Here is a 27,963-nt window from a genome sequence, read left to right on the forward strand (position 1 = left end):
CAGTAAAGGCCTGGTAGAGCATTAAAAAGGAGGAAACCCAGCATCTGGTGATGTCCATGAGTTCAAGACTTCAGGCTGTCATTGCCAGCAAAAGGTTTTCAACCAAGTATTAGAAATGAACATTTTATTTCCAGTTATTTAATTTGTCCTTTTGAGCCCCTGAAATGAAGGGATTGTGTTAAAAAAATGCTTTTGTTGCCTCACATTTTTAAGCAATCGTTTTGTTCACCCCACTGAATTAAAGGTGAAAGTCTGCACTTCAACTGCGTCTGAGTTGTTTCATTTAAAATTCATTGTGGTAATGTACAGAACCAAAATTAGAAAAAAAGTTGTCTCTGTCCAAATATTTATGGACCTAACTGTATATTACGGTCAGTGTTAAGGTGCTGCTCAGATACGATACCATTTTTACACAATCACCGCTTGCTCTATTTGTCAATGTTAAATACGATAGATTTCACTGGAAACACATGTTCCCCAGCTTATCAGCAGAGAATTTTGCACTAAAGACAAACAGTTTAAACCACCAAGGTGTTTACTGACAAGCAGCTGAGGCTTACAGGCAAAAATGAAGACATAAACTTTCATTGTGGAGTTGATGTGAGGCAAAGATAAAGACTGCACCTACGTCAAGCGTTTTGGCTTTTGGCTTGCAACTTATTATAGCCTCCCCCCTGACTGCCCTTCACAGAATTTATAAAAAGGCAGGTTATTACAGCAGGTATAAGCAGTTCCTTCTTGTCCTTGAGTTTGAGTCGGGGCCTCCTGCCTCTTCTCACCTTTCCCAAAGAGCCATAACATTGAATTTCAGAAAAGATGGCTGCACTGAAAGAGAAGCGGACCTGTGCTCAGCGATGTGAAGATTTTGGGTACTTTGTGTGGAACCCGGACACCAAGCAGTTACTGGGAAGAACACTTGACAAATGGGGTATGATGATTGCAGTACTCCGAATATTTGTTCCTTTTTTTTGTTGATTTAGCACAGGAAAGTGAAGCTCCTTGGAAAGGTGAAGAAAGAGAAAATATTAGGGATGCAGAGGTAGTATTAGGGATTGTGATGGTATGAATAGTGAGTTCTTATGGCTTTGTAGAGAAGGAGGCCTTTCACAATAATTAAGAGCCACTTGAATGCTTAGTTCAGTTTACTTTATGTCTTCAATATTTTACAGACATTTTGACATTGCTTACCACAAAATATGCAATTAAGATTGACTTATGGATCGCTATACAGCATTAACAATACACAAAAGCTAAACTAGACTTCTTTAAAATAACCAAATAGTGTGCATGAACTTGGAGAGGCCTACTGGCTGCTTGTAGTGTCTTTATCAGGTGTTCAAGGTGCAAGGTAACACAAAAATGATATAATGTAGCATTAATGACCCTGTACTTCTGTGGTAGACTCCTCTCATGTGCTCCTTATGTTTGTGAGGGTTTCCTTTGTGACACTGAGTCTGCGCACAGTTCACGCTTGACTGGATGTGCATGTCACTGTATTTGTGTCATTCTTTCAAATAACAGGTCTTCTCACAGTTCAGTCGTTATTGGTTACTCTGAACTGTACTGGTATGGGTGTGTGACCATGTTTGTTTCAGTCCTTCACTGAATCGATGATGAGTTTGGAACTGATAACCCTGAGACAAATGGACATGAATAGATAGAATAGTGGAATAAGAACAGTGCACAACAAGGGAGCTGGCCCACTCTTCATCACTGGCTGATATGGCAGATGGTATTAAACCACTCCAATGAGATCTTACTGTTTCAACGCAATTACTTACCTGGGTAGATAATCATATTTAATAAAGAGTGTTGCCGCTGTTTTCAAGCAATATGGTAAGATTATATGACAAAAACTACTAAAAAATGTGACTCCTGAATTAAAGTTTCAACATAAGTGTCATCATTACCCCAAGTGAAGGTTCTGCTTTTAAACTTGAGAACATATATACATGTAGTTTTATAAACTGGAAAAGGCAGGTTTTTTTAAACAAACTTCATGATTAAAGATATAAAAATATATACTAGTTTTCCTCTCCTGTTCTTAAGATGTGTAAGTTAAGTTAACCAGCAACTTTAAATTAGTGTAGTGCAATACAATGTCTTGGTGTCCCTAATTCCAGCCTTGCACCTGATGCCGATGAGGTAGGCTCAACCAACCCATAATCCTAAAGTGCGAGATTAAATGGGCTGCCTAAAAAATTATACACTTCAATGAAAATAAACAAAAAAATGTTTGCAGCTTATTTTGCAATAGTTTGTTTCCTAGTGCAAACGTAATTGGCATCACGCAGTGAGGTGTCTTTTAAGCACAGTTAACAGTTGGAAAACTCACGAAGACTGTTCTTGGGAGGAAAGACGAGTTTACAGAAAATAAAAACCTCCATCTAATCTAAAATATGTTTCTATTTCTATTGTAAATATGTAAATATTTCTATTTATTTTCTGTCTACAGTATAAGGACTGACTTGGGCGCTCAATCCTACTTTACTATATTGCGTTATATATTTCTGTTTTTTGCAATATATTTTTCACTACTACTGTATATAAGATGGGTGGAGTGGTGGCTCTGAGGTAGGGATCTGCACTGGTAGTCGGAAGGTTGCTGGTTCAAATTCCGTAAACACCAAAAGTGACTCTACTTCATTGGGCTCTTAAGCAAGGCCCTTAACCTGCAATTGCTCTGTCCTGGTATGACGTTAATCTGCATCCAGTCCTGCATGTAGGCCCTCCAACCTGGGGGTTGGTGGTGGAATTGGCACTCTGGCCACCATAAAAAACCTCACTGTTCCATTCCATCTGAACTAGTGTGGTGCTGAGGTGTCACCCATTGCATGGCTACACTTGGGTCCTAATCCAGGATCCTGAGTGGGTTTGTCATGTGGTGGGGGCGGCAATGCGCTGTATCAGCGTGTGCTCCTAACTTCTCTGTCTCTCTTGTATATAAGGATGTGATGGTGCCATGTATTGTATATTGTCTTGTTTAATTGTATTTATCTTGTTTTGTGTTTGAATGTAACTCCAGTAGAAATTCCTAGCAACTATTTTGCCTGGCAATAAAGTTCAAATATAAAGTGAAGAAGTGGAATGAGGTGCTGAATTTAGACTGGCACAAGGAGAGCATTGGTGCTTTGGTTTCTTGCAGGCACAAGGCCGTTAAAGTTGACTGAGATTATGCAGAACAATGAGGTGGGAAGCAAAAACTTCAAATTGTCCTACATTTGAATAGCTCCATAGTTAATTATTAGGAATAAAAAAAATCTATTACAAAAGTTTTTGGGCCACATATGAATATACTGTAAAACAAACATAGATTCAGAGGCACTAATGTAATATCAGTTATTCAGAATTTCAGTTTCCTTAACAGACATTAATTAACTTTATTGCAATAACAAAATTTGAGGTTCAGAAGCAATACCTGTGAGCATATCTAGCACAGTAAAGACACCCAGCCCAAAATTTGTTTCCAATAACATTTGAAACACGAGTTACAACTTGAGTTAATATGCGTGCAAAAAAGAACCAAAGTGCGTAAATTAATCACAAAATTGTTTTATTTTTAATTACCTTTGAAATGTTGCTACATTTCACATATTAAAGGCCAGCAAACAGCTTTAAAAATTAAACAAAAATCTTATTTCTAACAGATGTATTCAAATACCACGGACAGAGCAGAGATAAGGTCCATGGGGTCTTTATTGCACCATGTACAGAGTATTACTACCTTACCAAGAAAGTCATCATTCAAGTCATTTTTTGTCAATTGGTTGTGCTTATTATTCCTAATTTTCTTGTCGCTTTATAATTCATTGACATTGTCATTCTTCTGTGGGTCAAGTTCATCCTCAGACAGTGTTCACAGAGGATACATTCTCCCAATTCTTCTTTAAGATGTTCTTGTAACAGTGTTCAATGTGTTATGGTGCCCTGATTATACCAGTCAGACAGGAGGACCATATATTGGAGGTTCAAGTCTGACTGAAGGACAAACAGCGGCAGATTTCAGAGTAAGCTGAGATATGTACAACAGTAAAATCAGCAAAGGGGCCCAGCAGGGTATGGAACAGTGCAGGACAGGAGTAGCATCGTCATAAGAGGCCCCAGTGGAAGTTACACTGACAATGTTATCATCAGAAGTGACAACAGGCCATCATTGATAAGGGACGCTATGACCCACTAGGAGACTGGGATACCGATAACAGTCTGGGTCGAGGAGAGGGGCTAGAAGTTTGCCTGAAGATGATGAGATGTAAGCAGGAAGATCTAAGCTTTAATACTTGTATGCCTGCTCCCCACAGCGAGAGACAAGTGTGTGGGCATTGCTTGTCCCATTAACAGATGGCTGGGGTCTAAGACTGTTGGGACACCTGGAGCAGTTCTATAGCTCTTTTCTGGACCCAGATATGGTAACTGGTCTTCTCTTTGAAGCAGTTCTACTTTGGAATTATAAAGATTCTTCTGACCATAAAGTAGCTGAGTAAAGTAAAGTAGGATTGGCAATAGTCCAACTTGTATGAGAAAGCGAAGCCAGAGACTGAAGAGGAAGATTTGAAGGAGTGAGCAAGAGGAGCTGTGAATTGCAGGCACAATTAAGACAGCAGGATGGAATCAGTGGAATTAGGCCTAAAGTGCTTTAGGTTTATTTACTATCTCATTATTGCTTTATGTCTCCTCCAGTCCAGTATCCTTCTGTTTTTATTATATTTTTGTAATGATAAGTCCCTTTCTTTTATATACTTTTGGCCTTCTTGATGTTTGAAGCCAGCCCCAATGGTCAATAAAATGTATAGCGGCAATTATAACAAAGAACACGTTATTGTCAGTATTTTACATACCAAATACAGTGCATTCTTGATAAATCAGAGGATATGTTGGTAAAACGGGCAAAATTAGCCATCGCAGACATTTATTTTCTGTATAATCCTAATTATATTTATTTCAATACTTTGAGAGAAGACTGCCCAAACCTAAAGGAGTTTTAACATACATCCATGACCGCTCCAGTCAGCTAGTAGTCACTAATTACTATGTAACACAAATTATTACATCTTGCCTGAAGAAGGGGCCTGAGTTGCCTCGAAAGCTTGCATATTGTAATCTTTTTAATTTGCCAATAAAAGGTGTCATTTTGCTTGACTTCTCACTACATCCATAATGGCTAACACAGTACAACACCCTAGTACTATGTAACACAAACAAAGCCATCATTGATATCAGTAAATAAATAATATTTGCACTTTACTATGTGAACTGCAAAGTGTCACTGGTGTTTTTATAAGGCTTATTAAGATCAGACCAAGTGTTTGTGAAGGTCTTGAGGCAAAGAAGAAACTGACTAATAGATGCACCTTTGTAGTCCTTTTCCGAAAGGTTACCCCATTTTCCTACAGTACATTTAGGATTCTGTACAGCTTTGAACAAACTTAACAGTTTTAACAATTTAACTCCTAATGCATGGTTTTGTTTAGAAAGATAATCCATTTAACAATGAAAAAGATAAAAAGCCCCACATGTAAAATTGGTGGCCTACCCTATTGTTTGTTAACGGGACTGTGAAAATATTTCATTTCGGTTCTCAAATCAGCTTTTCAACCGCTGCCTAGGATGGGTAGGCTGCTTTTTTTTTCTGAATTCTCTTTGTTTATCAAATGTGCCCGTCAATGAAAGAAAAATAAACTGCTAATGGAACAAAAAAGAAGCTACTTGGACATGTTAAAATACTTCTGCGTTTTATCAGGTTGTCCCTCCATTTTACTTCATTAATTTTTTTCCTTTTGCAGCTGACTGCTGTGAATAAAAAGTGTTCTTTTGGAAATACAAAAACCAAGATCAGTACGTTGAGAGGTTTCTTCTCTTTCTTGTTCATGTTTTCCTCTTGCTCATGTTCATAAATCCTTTCTCTTTTAATGGGAATTTGGCAGCTTAATGAATCAGAAAGCCTTCTGGCCTTGGCCTGACACACTGCTAATGCAGCGTAGCTCATCAGTGTGAAAGTTGCTGTTATTTTGAGTTGACTTCGGATAGAATTACCCAGGTTATTAGACTGTAACCAAGAGTCATTGGTCATGGCACTATGTGAATTTCCTTCAGATCCAGGAGAGCAAAACTCATAAAATGGCCCAAAAATGAACCATTCGTGATAGAAAGTAATTCTCTATTATCTTTTAGCGATAGTTTCAAAAATCCCCTTACATAATCAGATTGAGGTGATGTGTCTGTGTGTTCATTATAAACAGACTTTTTTTTTTAATGTTAACCTTGGAAAAGGTCACTGCTAATGGAAACAGGCCATTTATTAAACACTTACAGTGTAGCCAACGCATATCATGATCAAATACGCTATAATCGGCCGGCTGATTGGGACGCTGCTGATAAGCATTCACATGTGGTCCTTCAGTGCCCTTGTGATTCAAAGAAAGAAACACCATCTTTCCATGGGTCTCTCTATTTGTATTCATGCAGTGTTAGTATTATTCTGCTTAATGAGCCCACTTTCTGACATCCAAAACATTATCACCATGTCTCACAGTTCAGTTTTAAAATTTACCCAATAAATAATTAATTTAACAACTGCTTTGTGTTAGAGTGGCATTTGATCCTGAATGCTAGTTTGGTGCCGAGATGCTTTTTGTGAGGTTTGTATATGTGCTTCTTGTCTTTGGTCCATTTTTGTAGTTGTTTTATTAAACTACTCTGTTTGCAATGTGTATCCAGCAGGGGGCACTAGCTCCCTTGTTGGAATGAGTTCTTTTTTGTAATTGTGTCATGTTACATAACCCAAAACTATATAGATATAATATAAAAAGGCGACACCCCTCCCTTAGTGATACGGCAGTAAGAAATCACATAGGAGAAATAACTTAGCTTTCTTTAATGACGGTTTACGTGACATAATAGACAAAGGAAGCCATGACTTCCTTGTGGGAGTGGGGGCCCGATGTATAGAGTCTGCCATTTTTGTCACTGCTTTGGAAGGATTTTCCGGGTTGGATGATGCTATCTCCCATCCGTCCGTTGACTTCAAAGGTGTGCCGGGCAATGTTCCAAGGCTTTATACTCTTTCTTCATGTGCAGCCCCCCACTTAGGTGAATCATGCCATTCCAAGCAAGGCAAAGACACTGACAGACGAAAAATAGTGCACATTGCCCAGTTGTTCTTGTCTTGTCTTCTAATGCTTGCCTAGCAGTTCTAAATGATGAGCCCCTGTGCTAAATCTGTGTCCACAGTGCATGAGAGTAGCAAGAAAAGTGGATTTATAATATATTTTTGTACAGAGGACAGTGACATAGTAAACTTATGTTACACCATGACAGGCTATGTGCAGCCAACATGGACATTTCATAGAGTATTATCGTATATACTCGCAGATATGTTCTCCAGCAGATAAGTCGGGACTTGATTTTGCAGTATAATTTCTGGTAATTTATAATGTCGGTCATAAAAGTCGAATGGGGAAAACTAACGCTATTGGCCCAAGAGATTACGATATGCTAACGCCCACCTAAGAGATTACGGTAACCACGGAGCACACTGCCTTTTTTCCTATGTGAGTGTGGCAATGTGCTGTATCAGCGTGTGTTCCTAACCTCTCTCTCTCTATCTATTGTGCCTACAAGACCACACAGTAATAACCAAACTATTCTGAAGCAAAGTTTGCACTGATTTGTGTTTTTTGTATCTCACACCCTCATACACCTTTATCGTAAGAGCATCCCTTATCTACGATGGAGTGTTCGATCAGAAGAAAATATGAAGCTGGTTTTAAATTAAACGTCATTCAAGTAGCGAAAGAAATTGGTAACTGTGCTGATGCAACAAAATTCAATGCGTCTGAGTAACTGACGAGAGATTGGAGGAGGCAAGAAGATGTAAAAAAAAAATAATTAAGTGTCGCATTTTTGAACGGGCATATAAGTCGGAGTCTGATTTTATGATCGATTATTCGGGTTTCAAGACTCGACTTATACGTGAGTATATACAGTATATAAAGAATCTCAGTGCAGGTACACAGTAAGGATGTGGTGCAGATTCAGGCCATGCTCTTCAATGATATCTGAAAAAAACAATTATGAATTGGTGATCGGTGATCAGACTGGCACTAAGGCCTAATTGAAACATCTCACTAGTATGAACACAGCAACGCCAGCTCACTTTAGGCACTACAAGGGTATAAGGAGCGAGAGCCTTCCCCACGAAGGCCATGTTCACTTTAGAGCACACTCATACTCACTCAAACTACTGTCGCTCCAGTTTCTCTTAGACTTACCCAAACATAGCAATGATGTCACACTGATCCGTCTTCTTCAGCTTAACTAGGCTGCTGCTCACCTTTTCAAATGCTTTGCTTTCTGTATCTCTCTTCCATTTTTTCATGAAGCTTGCCTTTCAATCTGTTTGCTAAAGGCTGTTTCTCAAAAGTTTCTAAAAGATGGCAGAATATTAGAGTTTATAGTGTAGATGAGGAAAAGATCATACGAAGCCTATAATTAGCATCTTAAACAAAACTATATTTAAAATTAGCTAATCCTGTATTAAATATACTTTTATCATGCAGATTTTTCAAGTTCAGTCCTATGCTACACAGTGGCTGTAGCTTTTCATCCCAACCAGATTGATAATTCATCTCTTTGTTTAATTAGACAATCTCGCTTCCCATCTTCTCTTATTTTGCTTTCAGAAAAGAACAGTAGTGTGACATTTATATTTGTGAGAAATCAAGATTGGCCTTAGGTTTAAATGTTTAACGCTGTTTTGTCATTTTCTTTTTTGGTTCACTTTTTATGGTGGATTTGTTCTCTTAATTGTAATTTAATACTGACAGCTAATGATCACCAAAACGGACACAAGTGCAAATAATACTGAATCACTAAAGGGCAGCAGCTACATCAAGTCAAATGATGATTGTACAACTAAAAAAGACAACATTTTATTTGAGGAAAATCCAGTAACATGCTACATTGTAGTACAAGAAAATGTTAACCCCACCTCCTTCCCATACGCTATGTTATAACAGGCGATGATTCAGACCATTTGTCCATTATCAAACTTGCCTAATATAGTTTAGAGTCAGGGTGCAAGGACCCAACGCTGGCAGCTGTGCATGCCAGGAAGGAACGAAATGTTGAATAATCACTTACACACCCACACTCATCCGTAGTGGACAAACACATTTCTCTAAGGAATATTGGAGAACCTGGATAAAAACTCACATAGGGGGAACATACAGACTTTAAGCAGGCGCTGACTCTGGAGGTATGAAGCAGCAGGGCTAACCACTCTGCCATCCTAGACTATATTTTATGCTATTAGAAATGAAGGACTTAACGGTCATATTTGATATGTGTGGAGTCGTCTGGTCTGTGTGTCAAGGATTTCTTAATATTAGATTTTTTCATACTGTACATAAATTGTCTAATTCAGGGCTTGTTGGGGGAGCAGTTGGTCTTTTTGAAGTAGTACAATTTATTAAGACATTATAAGATAGTGAAAAATCATATTACTGTCCTATGCTACCTTTAAAAACACTTAAACATAAGCAAGTCTCTTTTGTATTAAAAATGATTAGATGCCAAGGAGTATTTTATTTTGCTATGGAATTATATTCTTAAGCCGTCCCTTGTTTTTGAGATTACGTAGCTGCATGGCGAGTCTCCCAGTAAGTATGTGTCGGCCATAGCTGTATCATCCATTTGCCTAATTTCCTTACCAGAGTGTAGGGGACGAAGTGTATCCTGACAGCGTCTTCCCCTAAGCAAAGATGAAACTCAAACATACTCATTCATACTGCACCAGTTCCAGTTATCCTTACTCCATCTGTCTTTGGCCAGCAGTCTTTGGCCAGCAGAAGGATAGTGGAGTAGCCAGAGACGACTCACATGGGAAGTACAGTACATGCAAACTCAGCACAGGCACTAATTGAGAGTCATATCCAGCATCCTGCAACAAAAGCTCCAGTCAACCACATCCCAAGAGAAAATAAGCTTCTGAGGGTCCGTGGTCACTTAGAACATGCGAAGGTACAGTTCAGATGACCCAAGCCACCAAGCCTCCCTTCACCCAAGGACATTCTACAGCAGCCATACCACATGCACTTCAGAAGAGTTCATCTACCTGAAGTTAAGCATGTTCTTCTGGCCTGGCCAGTACTTGGATAGGAGACTATTTAGGAAAAGCTTGGGTTACTGCTGGAAGAGGTGTTGGCGAGGTCAGCAGAGGGCGCTTACCCTGTAGTCTAAATGTGGATCCCAGTGTCCCAGTGTAGTGCTGAGGACACTATTCTGTAAAAATGGCACTGTACTTCAGATGAGATATAAAACTGAGATACTGACTCTTTGTGGGCATAAAAGATCCCTGGGCAATCTTCATAAATAGTAGGGTGTATCCCAATATCCAGTCTAAATTGATCACCATGGCCTAGTCATTTTGATCACCTTATCAACTCCTGTTTCTAGTCACCACTTCACCACCTAACAGCTAATGTGTAGTGAGTGTACTTGTGCAAAAATGGCTGCCGTTGCATCGTCCAGGTGAATTCTACACATTAGTGGTGGCTGAAGTGGCTCCCCACTCACTGAAGCACTTTGAGTAGTGAGAAAAGCATTATATAAATGTTAAGAATTATTATTATTGTTAGTAGTAGTAGTGGACAATGTCACATTGAGTTTTATGCATTCAAATGACAGTTACAAGCAGAACCATGTAAAAGTACGGTGCCCTGTGGAGCACAATATTTAGCTTCTAGAACTGAATATTGTCACTGCACTGCCTGTGAAGTAAGCACTGAATGATCCTGTTGATAATTCTGGGTCAAAACCCAGCAACAAGTCGTTAACTAGGAAGCCAAAACACTAACCAAAGTCAAAGAGAAAAAGGAATTTTCAGTTTTCAGGACCAAAAATCCCTATAGAAACCCGCACAACGTTCTTTTTTTTAACTTGTGGGCTTTGCCCCCTGCTCCCCCCTGGGCGCACTAAGCACCAGCAACTTCGCATCTCTGCCACTTGTGTTGTGAAGGGGGGAGCTAAACACATGCTAAGATAATGCGGTCGGATCAGCTGCTGGCTTGCTGCTGCTGCTGCTGCTGCTGCCGAGCTGCGTGTTCTGCTTGTCGTGCTGCACGTCGATCATTTAAAAACCTGTAGAGCAGCTGTCCTTTTGTCTCACTGCCTTGTCTCGCAGGACGTTAAAGTGTCTCCCACGGGACGTAAAATTGTCTCTGTGAAAATCACGTGTAGTCTCCTTCCAAGCCATCCAAGATTTTTTTTTATAATAGAGAGATTCATAATATTGGATGGCAATGGATTGTAGTGTTGGCTTATAAAGCCTTGCACCAGTGATGCCACGTGGTATGATTTCCAGGACCACACAACCCAGGAACCAGGAGTTCCATCTATATTGTCAAAATGGAGGTGTACATATGAAGAAGAAAAAAAAATTGCACCATGAGAAATGGAAATACAAGTACAGTCGACACAAAAACGACCAAAATTTTCCTTTTGAATTACGACCAACGTCTTGAATTACGACCCGAATGCGGTCACGTGTATTCGCTTGTGAAATTGTAAACAAACAGCGTTCGTAAGCATCAGTCGGAGCCCAGATACGTGTGTTTGTGAACGTAATTTCGGTCAGTGCAGTGATTTATATAATTTATTTCAATAATTGCAATCAAAATGGCCCCAAAAAAGCTAGAAAAGAAGCTAAGGAAGGAAGAGAAAGCAATCACAATCGAAACGAAGAAGGAAATTGTGCGGAAATATGAGAGTGGCGTTCGTGTGACTGATCTCGCTAATATGTACAGTATGTCGAAATCCACCATCTCGCCGATTTAACAAAGAAAAGATTTGTATAAGGAAGCTAGTGTTGCTAAAGGTGTTACTCAAATTAGTAAGTCATGATCAACAGTGTTAGACGAGGTACAAAAGCTATTATTAGTGTAGATAAACGAAAGGCAGATGGCAGGTGATAGCCTATCTGAAGTGTTGCTGTGGGAGGTTCAGAACACATTATGGGTATTTCCATTATTTCTTATGGGAAAAATAGTCTTGACTTAAAATCATCTTGAGTTACAACCAGCCCTCGCGAACGAATTGAGTTTGTAAGTCAAGGGTCCACTGTAATAAAATATAAGCAATTCTAGTAATTAGTTTTGTATAAAATAATATTAATGAATACCCTACAATGAAAAACTTCAAAAAATGTCTATGGAAATCTTACAAAAAATGTATTTAATAATATGTTTTAAAATGATGACTGCATCATAACATCACCACATTGTTGTGGATACTGAAATGGATTTAGAATGGAAATGGAATGTTTTAGGACTAAAGCATTCAAGAGCAGCACCTGACAGCCCAAGATATTTTTCAAGTTTGTGTAACAGAATAGGATGATCAATAGTGTCAAAGGCTGCTTTTAAATCTAGCAACATAATTTTTGTAATATTGACTTCATCAGAAAACACTACAATGTCATTGGCAACATGCGTGTTAATACCTGATGCTGGATTGTTGATACGACAGCTGTGAAAGATAGCTTGTCACAGATTTTATGGTCATTTTCTTAAACATAATAGCCAAAAAAGTTGGAAATGAATGATCAGTTACTCCTTATTCGGTTTGGCTCCTCAAACTGTAAGCATTACCTCAAAATTATGTTGCAAAGTAATTTATTTTCCACTTCAAGCGAAAGCGTCGATTGTTGTACCTCAGTCTTTTGCACTTTTTCAAATTACAAATAATAGTGTAAAATGAAATACTTTGGGGGAATCACATGTGTAAATTGGGGAGATCTGTAACTTTCCACTCTTTTTATTTTATTTGCATGATCTCGATTTCACAAAGGTTCTCCCCACATGCCAAAAAATGTTGGTGGCTCATTGTGAAAGAGTATAGGAACTGGTAAATGCTTCAAGGTTTGCACCTACCTTTAACTCATTTTTTTTTTTTGCCTCAGCAAGCTTAGGCTTAGAGAAGAGCAGATTTACAAAATGTCAAAAGGAATGGCAGTTGCATACAGTATATATCTGCCATTTAGGTTTATCTTAACTTGGAAGCTCATTAACAAGATTTGAAGAACTTGTAATGCTAATGTTACTTTAGAGTTGTTAATCACAATCTGCTAACCATACATTTCCATGTGTTTGTCTCATTCACTACAGTGTACATCAGCCTCTACTATGTGGCTTTTTACATTGTGATGTCAGGATTGTTTGTACTTGCCTTGTATGTACTGCTGTCAACACTCAGTCCTTACACGCCGACGTATCGTGACCGGTTACAATCACCAGGTAAGTCTAGTCTACATTTACTGTACATTCATTTAAGTGGCTGATGCCTTTATCCAAGGCATCTTACAACATTTATTTGATTCTTTTTGGTTTTCCAATTGAAGCACAGGCAGGTCAAGTGACTTGCTCATGGTCAGTAGTGGGATTTGAACCCACAACCTCAGTGTTTGAAGTCCACACTAATCTACTATTCCACAGTCCAAAAAACCTGATCATTTGTAAAACCTTAAGTCAGAGATCACTAGTGATACAATCACTTCCATTGACTTGTAAAGGTAGCGCAATGTAATTGAAAGAAATTCAGAACTAATACATCTATCTGGAAAGGATCATATGATCAGTAATGTACTATGCATCAATTTTTAAACTCACTTTTCCCATTCAGCATCACAGAGATTAAAGCCTTTCTCAGAATCCTGTATGGTCAGCATCTTCTTACATACTCCAACATTCACTCATTTTCGCCCAGTTTAGACTTGCCATGCAGACATGGGAGAAATGAGCAAACTCTACATATGTCTGGACTGGGATTCAAACTCACAACTCATGCCAGCTTTTCGGTAATGATAGTTTAGAAAAGAGACACATTCACACAAATTAGTAAAAACATTTTAGCAAAAGAGAAATTAATGGGATTAAATGGCCAGAAAGGAACTGAGGAACAGGCACAGGTTGATACCAATAAATCTGAATGCTAAAACCAAAATGGAAATGTTAACAAGATACAAGGCAGGAGGTTTATAGCATCAATATTGTCAGGAATGTTTTCCAAAATTGATTCTATAAAAGCTACATTAAAAACACTTTTTTTGGAGGTGCCTTTTAGTTGCTGGTACACCAGTTAAGGGGTACTTGGGTCTTCTTCTGGAGGTCTTCTGTGGCTGCAGGTTTTCATTCCAGCCAGGTTCGTAATTAGAACTCAGGCCTAGCAGATGATGAAACTTGATATTTAATTATATGGCTTTTTAGTGCTGTAATTCTTCCAAGACAAATTGTATGTTGTAGGTTTTCTGAGTTTCTGAGAACATTATCCATATGTTTTGTGGTCTGGAACAGATTTGTACCTCTCAGCCCTTCCGTTTCGTCTCATTTATTTCAAAACATATTAACACAGATACTTCATGATTCACATACACATTAAACGTTAGCTGGAGAGCTGGTTCCTTGGTCATTTGCACTTCATTACTAACTGACAACTGCTCAAGAAGATAAGAAAGAATTAAAACCCAAATGAAGCTTTTTAAAACTAATATATGCATTTAAGTATTAACTAAAACTATGCCCCAAAAATCACATTGCTGTAGTAGTAAATAAATTGATTCTAATTAAAAATTTGATTAAAGCAAAAACCTCCTTCCTTTGTCATGAGGGTCAATGTGGGTGGCACCAAGTGGAAATCTAATGAATCACACGAGTAGCATTGGTAACTAGCGTTACAAGCAAAATGGCAGTGCCCATGGGAAACTAACACAAGATGGTAGCACCCAAAAATAAAATAGGACCACAGATAATTCTAATATATCCAAAAGTAAAACACTGTGAAAAAGGGCAATAATTAACAAATTCCTGACAGCTTTATTGTCATTAACTGTTAACCCACTGTATTAGGAAAAACTAGGGGAGCCTCCGTCACAGAGTAGTGTCCATTGGATAGATACCTTTAAATTAGGTGCTATTATTCTCTTTAATACACAGTTCTGTTGCTAAGTACAATAGTGTCACGCTTACTCAATTCTTAGTTTTGACAAACATTGTAATTCTATTGATCTTTTATCCATCCATCCATCCATCCATCCATCCATTATCCAACCCGCTGAATCCAAACACAGGGTCATGGGGGTCTGCTGGAGCCAATCCCAGCCAACACAGGGCACAAGGCAGGAACCAATCCTGGGCAGGGCGCCAACCCACCGCAGATTAACGTTTCAGTTGGCAGTAAAAAAACTCAAAGTATATCAAAATCCATCAAATAAGATGGATGAACTGTGTGCGCTTATACCAGGTCATGGAGCATATAAGTATAGTGGCATTTTGTGCTTTACAGAGAGCTGGCTCAAACCTGATACACTTGACACTGCTTTAAAGCTGGACGGATTTCATCTTATTCAAACAGACAGTGACCCAGTGCAGAGTGGAAAAAAAAGACAATAAGGGAAAACTTGGCATGTATGGGAATGAGAAGTTGTGTAAAAGGGAGCATATTACAGTTAAAACTACAGTTTGTAATTCAGACATTGAAATTCTGGTTGTCAGAATTCATCCATGTTATCTGCCCAGGGAGATAAATTACATCATCGTTATTAATGTTTCTATTACTCCCTCCGCTAAGGGTGTCCTAGAATGGAAATGATTCATTCTGTCAGCAACACTTTAATGATGACTTACTCCAATCCAATAGTTATAATATGTGCTGACTTTGAAAGGAACGATGACAAAATTCTATCAGTTTGTGACCGGTTCCACTCAAGGAAATAACAAGCTAGACCCACTGTATTTAAATGGTAAAGATTCCTTTAAGTGTAATGTACAGACTGTTATTAGACAGCAACCTGTTAACCACCAGAACAGCGAAGAAGTAGAGCCTGGAGCCTGAAATAGCACTGAATGACTGCTTCTAAATGACAGACTGGGAAATAATGTGCTAGTCACATAGAGACAATATTGAAGATCACTGTCACTGCATCGCAGACTATAACAACAACCCTTGGATTACTAAGGAGCTAAAAGGTCTCCTGAATGAGAGAAAGACAGCATTCAAATCCAGTGACAAAGATGACATTCATTGTGTGCAGAGTGAAGGAAAAGAAGCTTATAAAGCTAAAACAGAAAGCAAACTCATTCAGAATAACGTCAACGATGGTTGGAATGGACTGGATATAATTGGATATAATTGCTGGACTCAAGCAATCCAGAGCTCAGGTGCTGGAAGGGGATGTGGACAAAGCTAATGTCCTAAACCAATTTTTTAACGGATTTCCCCTCTCACTCCCAATGATCAGTCTCCCCACACCATCCCTACTACATCAGTAACTCCTATCACATCAACTAGAATGGCCAATGACAAGTCCACCTCTGACCATCAGTGTGGACTTTGCATAACTGAAGACCAAGTAAGGAGACAACTGAGGAAGGTGCACAAAGGAAAAGCTGCGGGACCAGATGGAGTCAGTCCTTAAGGCCTGTGCTAACAAGGTTTGTGATGTCCTCTGTTACCTGTTCAGTCTGACCCTATGGCTTTAGAAAGTGCCACTGCTGTGGTAAACATCTCTCATTGTTCATGTTCCAAAGAAGGCAGGTGCCTCTTCACCTAATGACTGCAGGCTAGTGGCACTTCTCACATCATGGAGAGACTGGTCCTGGACTATACGAGTCATCTTGTGGTAGACCACCTGTACCCACTGCAGCTTGCCTAAAGGAGAAAGATGGGAGTGGAGGATGCAATTATCTATCTGATCAACAAGGTTTATTCTCACATGAGCAAAGCTGGCAGCACTATGACGATCATGTTTTTTGATTTCTCCAGTGCTGTCAATACCAATCAGCCATCCCTGTTAAGGGGTAAGCTCAGAAATATGCAGGTGGATGAGCCTGAGGTGTCCTGGAAAAGGACTATCTGTTGGGAAGACTGCAGTTTGTGAGACTCAAGAACTGTGTCTCTGATACGGGTGTGAGCAACACTGGAGCACCACAAGGAACAATCCTGTCTCCTTTTCTCTTTACTCTGTACACCTCCGACTCCAAATATAACACCAAGTCATGTCACTTGCAGAAATGCTCAGATGATTCTGCACTTATGGGGTATATTGATAAAGGGGATGAAAAAGAGTATGGGAGTGAGATGGAAAAGTTTGTTTCTTTGTGCAAAGAGAATGGTCTGCAACTAAACATCAAGCTAAACCGAGAAACTAGTGATTGACTTCCATTGCACCAAATAGTGTCTCTGTCAGGTCACTATTCACGAGGTGGTGCACTCCGACAAGTATTTGCTGGTCCACATTAATTACAGGTTGGACTGGTCTCGGAACACAGAGGAAGGGGCAGAGCAAACTCCTTTTCCTTAGGAGACTGTGTTCCTTTAATGTGGGAAATGACATCCTTCATATCTTCTGTATCTCTGTGATGGTCAGTGCAGTTTTCTGTGCTGTATTGTGTTGGGCTGGTAACATCAAATCAAGAGAGGCCCTCCAAATCAACAAGATAATTAAATGGCCAAGCTCAGTTATAGGATGCACTCTGGACCCCCTTGAGGTTGTAGCGAAGGAGAGAATTAAAACTAAACTGAGTATCATTATGAACAAAGCTGCACATCCTCTCTCTGACATGCTAACACTGAGAGCTTTCAGCCAATGAATGATTCAGCAGAAGTGTGTCAAGAAGTGCTACTGGGACTCCTTTATACTAGCAGTAATACAGCTGCATAGCCTCACTGGGACTGGGACTGCCAAGGCAGATATTTTCTTTGTTTTGAATTTTCTTGTTTTATAATCTTTCCAGTGTGTTCAGACAAAAGTGTGTGCGTATATTTATTTATTTACTTACTAATCTATCTGTTTATTTATTTAGTTAAAGAGCTTCTGTAAAAAGCCAGATTTCTCATGGGGACAAATAAAGCACTATATATCTACCTGTTTTTGGTCAAAAAAACTCTTTGACTGATAATACGGCGTGTTCTGGTATGCTGCCATGGTTCAAAATGCAGCTTTTCATGCACCTCTGCTCCTGATGTTTTGTTTCATGATTTTTGTTGCAGATACATTAGCAGTTAAACGTAATTTTGTTGATTAACAGTTTTTTCATATATAAATAAGGGAACTCCTTATGGACAAGTCTGTTAATGATAAAAAACGTGATTATCGTTGTTTTGATGTTCGATGAAACAATGTGCTTTTTTTGACTTTTTCTCCAGGTACTCTGGTATCCTCCCATATTCCCAAAGAAATGAAGATTAGGTTAGTTGCTGGCTCTAAACTAGCACCCGAGTAGGTGCATGTGGTTGAGTGCATTAGTGTGTCCTGTAATTGACTGGGACTAATCAAATGGAACCCAGCATTCATCAGACGTTTTGACTCTAGGCTAACGTGTTATAACTCTATCTTTATTTTATTGTTTTTTTATGTAATAAATATATTTTGGTGGTTGTTTAAACATTTTCTGAGGTTTAGGAATATGCAGATTCCACATACAGTACATCTTCAATGTGCATTTGAAAGTAATTTTGAATTAGTTGTTTTATCATCTTGTTTATTGTTTTCTGTCACACCATTTTGTGTGCTGCAATTCTGAACGCACTTTGATACGACATAATAACAATCATTGCGGTTAGTGACGTGATTTATACCTTCCATTATAAATATGGTGGCAATTAACATATATCCTTTAAAAATTTGGCATCAGATTTGTCTTTTGTATCATTTGTTCCTTTTCAACTATGTCACTTTGGTATTATTTTGATCTTTTTGCATCTGACCTTCACACTACTCTAGCAATTTTTTTGCCTGCTCCCTTTTTGATCATCACATGGTCAACTTCTCTGTGCTTACAATAATTCAAGATCTTGTATGTTTGGGAGACAAAGTCAGAGAGGCGAGATTACGTTGGTTTGGACATGTACAGAGGAGAGATGCTGGGTATAATGGGAGAAGGATGCTAAGGACCTAAGAGAAGGTTTATGGATGTGGTGAGGGAGGACATACAGGTGATGGGTGTAACAGAACAAGATGCAGAGGACAGAAAGGTATGAAAGAAGATGATCCGCTGTGGTGACCCGTACCGGGAGCAGCCGAAAGAAGAAGAAGAAGAAGATCTGTTCTTCCCTTAACAACATGGGGTGTAAGATGAAATCCAAAGTACCCAGAAGAAGATGCAAACAGTTATGACTACACACTGACAGTGACCAGATTGAGATTTTACAGTTTCTCAAATGCAGAGAGATCTGAACAACTGAACCTCCACATTTTATTTGTTTCAATTCAGTTTGCAATTTACATCGATGTGTGCTGTTTTGTAGAACACTTCACACAATTTTTAATAGTCATTTTAACAACACCTGTTTAATTACTTTAAAATAAATGAAACACCTGATAACCAGTGAATTGCAACAACCATCTTCACCTGAACAAACACAATCAGTCAAGTATCTTCATCCAGTTCTCCAATATAAAACGTTTCAGACGTGGTTAGTACAGAAAACAATGGAACAGCAAAGAACACATAGATCAGGTGGTGGGAAAAGAAACAGATGGAGAGCTGCAAAACATACTTCAAATGAAAGAAGAGCCATTTTTATTAATAACGTTATCAATCATGGAATGAGTATGCAGGAAGCAGAATGGAGAGTGCAACCCAAGTGAGTAGCAAGAACCATCCAAAATTTCAGGACTGAGAACAGGTGAAAACTGAAAGAAACTTGCAGGATATTTGGGAAATGGAGTAGCAAAATGATGGCATCTTTGAGCTTGACTTGCAGTAGAGTAGTAAGCAGAACTCAGAGAAGACCAGAGGCTGGTGGACATAACTGACTACTCACTGTAGAACAAGAGGCTGAACTAGGGAACATGGTGTTTGACAAAAAATGCTCTAAAGCAGTGGTTCCCAAACTCGATCCTGGGGACCCACTGTGGCTGCAGGTTTTTGCTCCAACAGTTTCTGTGTTTTGGAGTCAATGTGGAAATTAAACACTAAGTTTGGTAGATTTTTATTAAAATGTAATAAGCAGTTATAAGGGGAATATGTCGTTTTTTTTTAAGTCGTTAACGGTAATTTCATCCTAATTTTCATTCTGCTTTTCCAGGTGTTCTGGTCATTTAATTTATTATTTACTAATTAGTGGGCCTGACACTGAAGTCGGTGCTGCTTTCATCATCCTGAGTGTCTGCTATGCTGGTTGTTAATTGTCACTATGAGGGTTAAATGAAGGGAGCAAACTACACAGGAAAAGGGGAAAATAACAGGAAAACAACAAAAGAGAGCTTTTAGAAAACAATACAAATATTTCGAAATGTCTTATCAATGTAAAAACCATACTGTTGTGTTGTTCTGAATGCAGAATAAGAGAAGAGTAAAAAAGACCAGCTAATTAAATGAGATGAGTTGTTATCGATTACTATCACCGATTGTGAATCTGGTTGGAACAAAAACCTGCAGCCACAGGGGGTCTCCAGGATCGAGTTTGGAAACCACTGAGCTAAAGACTCAAAGAAATCCTACTCCAATTTACAGTTTTCTTTTTTTTATAGTTACAGAACACATGTTACCTATCTTACTATAATTTCTATAAACTTGTATAAACAAACTACCTGAACTCTCATTACAGTATTTTTCTTCTTTCCTTCAAATGGTTTTTGCTAATTGATCATGACATTTTGGACACAGTGTTTTATTGTTGCTTTATGAGAGTTATACATTGTGAGGGATGGCTGGCCATTTACCCCGGCCAATACCCCCAGGCCACTAGATGGAGCCCTCCCTGTAGCATGGAAGTGCCCCGAAGACCAGCAGGGAATTATGGACAATGGAGTTTTTATTCCCAACCCTGCTGGACACCGTGGGGCCCACCAGAGGACGCTGCAGGGAGGCTCAAGGACTCTTACGTGCCCTATAACCCGGAAGTGCGTCATGATCACATGACAAGAAGAAACAACATGCTTCTGGGTTGAGGAAAAGGACTTTTACCCTGACCCGGAAGTCATAAGGACTTGTGAATTGTTGGACAGGAACACCTCCGGGTCAGGGGGTATAAAAGGACTGTGGGAAAGCCCACAGACTGACCTGAGCTGGGTGGAAGGGTGGCAAAGCGTCTGGGAGTGTGGAGGATTGGTTATTGTTTATTGATTAGTTATTAATTATAAGAGATTTGTGGAGAGGTGGTGCTTTGTGCACATTATTATTATAATAAATACTCATCTTTCGATTTTTATCTGGTGTCTGACGTGTGGTCCGAGGGTTCAAGGGGTCACGGAGACCTTAAACTGTCACAACATATAACATAAGTATGCAAAATTCACTGTGACCCTCACCAAAAAAAGCAGTTTCGGAAGATGGGATGAGAAGTGGCATTCAGACTTAATAGTTTGGTTGTGAGGTTGTTTATGTACGAGTATGTAGTTTTTTCTCCTTTGCGTGTTAGATTTTGTAGATGTGATATTTTGCATTAGTGACAGTGTCAATTATTTTGTGAAACTGATGAATATGCATATGAGAATTATTTGTGCACAACTGAAAAAAATTGTAAAAAATACTCAACATACAGTATGTGAATTTTCAGATTGTAAACTTCAGAGGTCAAGCTTTAGTGTTGCTCCACAGAAAAGGGCTATATCATTCTGGCATTAATTCAGTCATACTTTTTCATAAAGTCATACAATTTATTAAAAGCAAAATCATATCCGTGGCCAGTTACAATATACTAGAAACACAATGTCGTGAGTTTTGGAAGACAGGGATGCAAATCTTTCAATGGTTTTTAATGCATAAAACATATAGCTTAAGATCATCCATCAGAGCTCACCTAATGGGAGAACTTCATAAAGACTTTGACACTTCTCGATTTGGTTTCAGGAAACACACACACACACAAAAAAAAGAAAAGAAAAAAGAAGCAAAGTTACAATCTGTGTTTCATAAACTGCAGCTTCACTCCAGAGAACACACTTGCTTCATTATTATACACATATTTACAATGACTTTTGAAGAATATTATAAGGGGATATAAACTTGTGAAAGTAACCCTAAAAGGTTCACCATGATTTTACCTATAAACTTCAGACTGTCCATTTGAGTCGGGCAGACATTTGGCAGCTGTGTTCCTGTCAGATGAAAGCAGCACTCCCTTTACTTTAAGAAACAGCACTTCATCGCTTTTGCAAAGGCAACCTAAATCTATGTAGAATTATGGAAATATGGTTACAAATGTGCATGTGACGAGAATAATTCACAGCAACATGCTAAAGTATATATTGATTACATTTGTTGCACATTTAGCCATGGTGTAAGCCATCTCCCAACAATCCTCCCACACTCAGGTTCTGGCCTGGATTTAAATGTCTTTCACCAACTACACAGTGGCTCTGTGGACAGCATGGACCATCAGATTTGAGATTTACAGTGCAACAGGTCAGCTACAAACTGTTGGTAATGAATCGGTTTAAAGACCAAAACATTGCTGAACGATGATTCTAATTTTACTTTTCAAAAAAGTAAAACAATAAAATTGGAGGAAATGACAGGCGACATCATTTTATCTTCAAACTAACAAAGTCCATGCAGAAGAACTGTTTTTTAATGACTACCACAATATTCAATTTGAAGAGTGCATTTCCAGTTTATGTTCATTTGTATGACACCTTACAGAACTGAAATTACTGTTCCAAGATAATTTGCATGCTAGCATTCACGGTTATGTCACTAACTTTGTTACACTTTAATGTTTTTACAACTTGTTCTGTTATTCATTTAGGAGTGGTGATGCGACCAAATACATATGGAGATGAAGGCTTGCTGATTGTGTACGAGGTTAATAAACCCGACAGTTACACCCCCTTAATACATACCCTTCAAAATTACCTCACACGTAAGTAGACTTTCTCATGGGGTTAAATTCTCGTATTTTAAACAAAAGGAGTGAATCTCACTCTTGAGTCATGAAGAGATTTTTGCACTGCTGCTGTTGTTATTCTCTTAGGGACTCAGCAGAATGAATGAAAATAGCTGTGCCTCCTAAGGAAATAAATCACAAATAGATGCACCAAATATAATGCTTTAAAACTCAATGCAGTGTGGGTCACAGGATACATCAAGCTTTGATTGACTATGCTGTTATTCTGGACTGTGTTTTCCACAGACGTTTGTCTAACCAGTCATCCATTTTGTTAACCTTCCTTCCACAAAAGATGATGAAAAGGTTCCTGTGCCTGGGTGACGGCCACAAGGAAGGAGTTAACTCTGGAAGGAACATCCAAAGCATTCTTGCAATTATTAATATGCCACAGGATTAAAATTATAGTATAAAAGGTTAGATGAGCGTAAAAGCACCTGCAGATGCTTAAACATTTTCAAACAAGATAAATAAATTAGTGCCTGCAATCTTATCCTATCTCCCAGGAGAACATTCGTGCAATCAATCAAACGCAACCTATAACAGAAATATGTACCCTTCTATTTATGAAACATGCAGTGTGCATTTAGAATCATCAAATGAAACAGTAATCTGTGAAATATCATAATGATAATAACTCTGTACATCTGACTATGCAGCAGTTATTACGTGCTACTACCTCAAAAGCTCTCAGTGTAGTCCAAAGGCTTGAAGTCATGGTTGAAATCAGGATGTAATGTCTGAATTCTAATTTCCCCTACATTTAGGCACCCTGTGGTTTGCTGGTGGTGCCTCTTTAAGACTGAGATCCTGGATTATGTCCATAGCTGATAAAGGCCAGTTTGTTTAATATTGTATATCTGAGGTAGCACTTCTCACCAATACAAGGAATTCACCTTTGCAGTTCAGCTCTCGTGTCTCAGCTAGAGGTAATCCCTCTTTGCCAGTAGGTGCAATTTGAACTTGAAGTTGAGCTTCTCGTGTCAACGTTCGCCTTGTGTATACTAATTTCAGTGTTTTAAGTGGCAGTGTTTTGGAAATAAGTGACCAGGAGAAGTAACAAGTTGAACAAAAAAGGTTAAGATTTGTAGCAGGGAAATCAACATTTTAGAAACCATAGCCAAATCGCTAAGCCTAAATCATGTTCAGAAAAACAAAGCAGAGAATCGCTAACTAGAACTCCCGAAAATAACAAATAAAAAGAGAGTCTGGATGAATTGACAGTCTTGGTTTAAACAGAATTGTGCTCCTGATGTCACATGGTGCGACTTCTCAGGGCATGGCGTAACAACTGGGACCCACACCTGAGCAACAAAATTCACAAAATGGTGCTGTCCAAGAAAAAAAAAAACAGAATGGCACTGTAATACAGTGTGAAATATTTTTAACAACATTAAAACTAAACTAAAGCTAACAAAGAAATGAATTTACCATGAAAAACCACAAAATGATTGCCAAATACCTCAACAGGAGCAAAAGCAGTCATGTAAAACTTCTAAAATATCCTGGACTTCATTTTCCGCTTGTTCTCAGTATGGTGAATTCTGGAAACCTTCAGTTTCTAATAGTATCTTAGATACTATTCAGTAGTACTTAAGATCAGTACCAAATACCTTCAATATTTTCATAATTCAAGTCAAACAGCAGTATACCTGCTGGCAAAATACTTTTTCAGAGATTTTCTGCAGGTCCAATTTAAAAAAAAGTAAGTTTAGTAGAAATTGAATTGTGGAATGATTGAGAACAAAAGAAAATGAGACTGTATGAAAGAGCTGAAGTTAAAGAAAAAAAGCGAAAGGCAGACGTCCGCTGCCTAACAATCAAATGAACAAAAAAAAAACCAGAAAGTAATAGCAGCGACTGGCTCTGAGGTCTGCACCCACATGCATGGGACAAGAAAATCAATGCACGGTCTCACAAAAAGAACCTTTCCATTATAAAGGGGATGAGGGACTCTAATGTTCTTTAAAGTGAATAATCAAAATAGATAACAAAAGTCACAAATGTGAAAGTTTGACTAATTTCATAAACGCAAATGTGTCTTTCCTGTTTGCAGCATATAATAGGACAGAGCAACATGCCCACTATGAAAATGAGCACTGCAATGGCAACAAGTACTTTACTCAGAATGAACCCAAAGATCCAGAGCAGAAATTGTTATCCTGTCCTTTCTATAGAAGCAGTCTAGGAAAGTGCTCTGGGATGGACAATTCAACATTCGGCTATCCAGATGGTCAGCCATGCATCATTATCAAAATGAATAGGGTAAGTATGGACCTTCCTCCGCTTCCTCTGAAATATAAATAATCTTTTCAAATGTGAAGATATTCTAAAAAGATATATATTCAAGCATTTTTCTATTATTTAAACTCTTGGTTTCCTTATTAAAAAAAGATTTCTAATTCAGAATGCATACAAACATTGGCTAAAAGCTTTGCTATATTTTCCGGAGAAATTGGTGTTGATTTTCAAGACGGAAAGGAACAGTCTGCCCAGACATATGCGCGTTCTTGGATTTAATATCACAACTTTTTTTTATTTTTATTTTTTTTAAGTAATATATATTTCACTGAGTAAACCAGTTGCTCAAGTGTTAGCTAACATTCTAGGTTTGAATCCAACACCTGTTTGGTGTCACATCCTCCATCTGTGTGTGTGTGTGCGTGTGTGTGTGTGTGTTTTCCCTCCCTCACCCCAAAAGATGTGCAGGTTAGGTTAACTGGTAACTCTGAATTGGTCCCAGTGTCAGCAAGTGTGTGTGTGCGCTCCGTGATGGCATTGCTGTCTCTGCTGCCAGAACAGGCTCCAGCCCTTGCAACTCCAAAATAATCTTAACGTTTTTAAGAATGAATATACAAGTATGTATTTGGTCAATGGCATCATAAAAGATAACTTACAAAATCAGGATGCATAACATAACATCCTCAGACCTGCTTAATCCAATTCAGAGCTATCAATCAGTAATTGGCTCAAGGCAGGCAACAGAATAATTGGTCCATTGCATGGCCCAATCACATGACATTGGGCCAATCTGGAACCACCAGTTAGCGTAACCAGCAGGGAATATGGGAGGAAAAAAAACCATACAGAGAGAATGAGCTGAATGTGCAGGATTCAAACCCAGTATGTTGGTCTAGAAAGCAGCAACACTAACCACTCTGCTACCATGCTGCAATCAACTGTTGTTTTCTTTTTAATTTTTACACCTTAAAAGTAAAGGCCAGTTGAGTGATTTTCCCAGAGCCACACATTGAGGTGGCGGTATGAACTGAACTGACAACTTTGTAGTTTGAGCCCAGTTTTATGTACTGTAAACACATTGTCTACAGCTTTTAAGCCGTATTAATAATGCAGAGTTTTTACTGCAAAGAGAAATCAATCTTTAGAGTGCTTCTTAAAGGAAAACAGACAGTTTGAGAGAGTTATTTCAGCTGATACCTACTAGCTATGAGATCTCAACATGGAAATTTGCCATTATTACATCACCAGTTTAATTCGTCAGGTGTTAAATGCAGTTAGGTGGTGAGAACAGGAGTGCTGCCACAAAACTGGGATAAGGGGAGTAATCTGCTTAAGGAAGAAACCTGGCTTTTTAAAAACTTCCCTTCACAGAGTTCTTCCTTGGGGAAATGATCTGATGTGCCAAAAAAAGGCAAGTGTTTAAAAGTAACTTAGTTACATTACTCATTACCTGTAAAAAAGTAACTAAATATGTTACCGTATATACTCATGTATAAGTTGGTTCTTGAAACCCGAAAACATGATCATAAAATCACACCCCGACTTATACGCCCGTTCAAAAATACGACACTTAATTTTTTTTTTAACATCTTCTTGCCTCCTCCAATCTCACATCAGTTTCTCAGACACATTGAATTTTGTTGCAGCAGTGCAGTTACCAATTTCTTTCACCATTTCAACAACTTTTAATTTAAAACCAATTTCTTTCGCTACTTGAATGACTTTTTAATTTAAAACCAGCTTCATATTTTCTTCTGATCGAACGTTCCATCGCAGATAAGGGATGTTCTTACGATAAAGGTGTATGAGGGTGTGAGATACGAAAAACACAAATCAGTACAAACGTTGCTTTGGAATAGTTGGGGTTTTACCGTGTGGTCACGTAGGCACAATAGAGAGAGAGAGAGAGAGGTCAGGAACACACGCTGATACAGAGCATTGCCGCAACCACATAGAAAAAAAATGCAGTGTGCTTAGTGGTTACTCTCTCACGTGGGCGTTAGCATATCAAAATCTCTTAGATCACTAGCGTGAGTTTTCCGCATTCGACTTATATGACAGACATTATAAAATACCAAAAATTATACGGTAAAATCAAGTCCCGACTTATCCGTGAGGATATACGGTATATAGTTTTTTTTTATAAAAAGTGTGTTACTCTTTCTTCTTTTGTCTGAAAGATATTTGACTGGACAGCATTTGTTAATGGACATCCAAACCTGATCATTTTCTTGTGTTTTATAAATATTTTTAGTCTTTAATGTACTGTAAATAACATCCATCCACTTTTACATCCTCGACCTGAGCCACCAGTGATTTGCGGTATGGACACTTGCTGTGTTGCCACCCGATTTTTTTCCCTGTTTCAACATATGTATAGCAAATAGCTGGATGAAAACTAAACTGACCCTTTATTTATATGTTTCTGTTACTGGATTGCATGCAGCACTCTCTTTTCTGCTTGAAAATGTGATTGTGATTAGCAAGGAGCGGTGTACCCAGTATGTTTGCTCCTTGTCTTACAACCTAGTGCTGCTGCGATAATAATAACGTAGGGATTTTTCATTCAATAAAATAAGGATTAGGATAGGTTACTTGTTACTTTTAAAAGTAATCAGACTACCTAATGCATGTTATTTTTAATGCAGTTACCCAGAACACCGCTTGCAAGATTGTGCTGCCGAGTTTACCACTGTACATTCAGCTCATCAACTTAAAATTTATCATTTTCTTAAATATTGAGAAGGATTATTTCAAACAGGTGAAGGAATAATGCGATCGGCCGAGCATTTGACTTGTGGAAACTTAAACCGTTTTCTGTCCATGGCTGCTAGATATGTA

The 27,963-nt window shown here is 38.5% G+C and overlaps 1 protein-coding gene across 1 annotated transcript in view; it reads left to right on the forward strand.

Moving 5' to 3' along the window:
* The first annotated feature begins 712 nt into the window (after positions 1-712).
* Positions 713-27,963, forward strand: part of LOC114650433 (potassium-transporting ATPase subunit beta-like) — a 42,274-nt gene continuing 15,023 nt past the window's right edge. Inside the window, exons 1-4 of the mRNA XM_028800064.2 lie at positions 713-928; positions 13,161-13,289; positions 22,744-22,857; positions 24,938-25,146. Of these exons, the coding sequence (XP_028655897.1) occupies positions 817-928; positions 13,161-13,289; positions 22,744-22,857; positions 24,938-25,146 (564 nt within the window). The 5' untranslated portion in view covers positions 713-816. The remainder of the gene's footprint in view (positions 929-13,160; positions 13,290-22,743; positions 22,858-24,937; positions 25,147-27,963) is intronic.

Source organism: Erpetoichthys calabaricus, chromosome 4, assembly GCF_900747795.2.
Source record: "Erpetoichthys calabaricus chromosome 4, fErpCal1.3, whole genome shotgun sequence".
Taxonomy (NCBI): domain Eukaryota; kingdom Metazoa; phylum Chordata; class Cladistia; order Polypteriformes; family Polypteridae; genus Erpetoichthys; species Erpetoichthys calabaricus.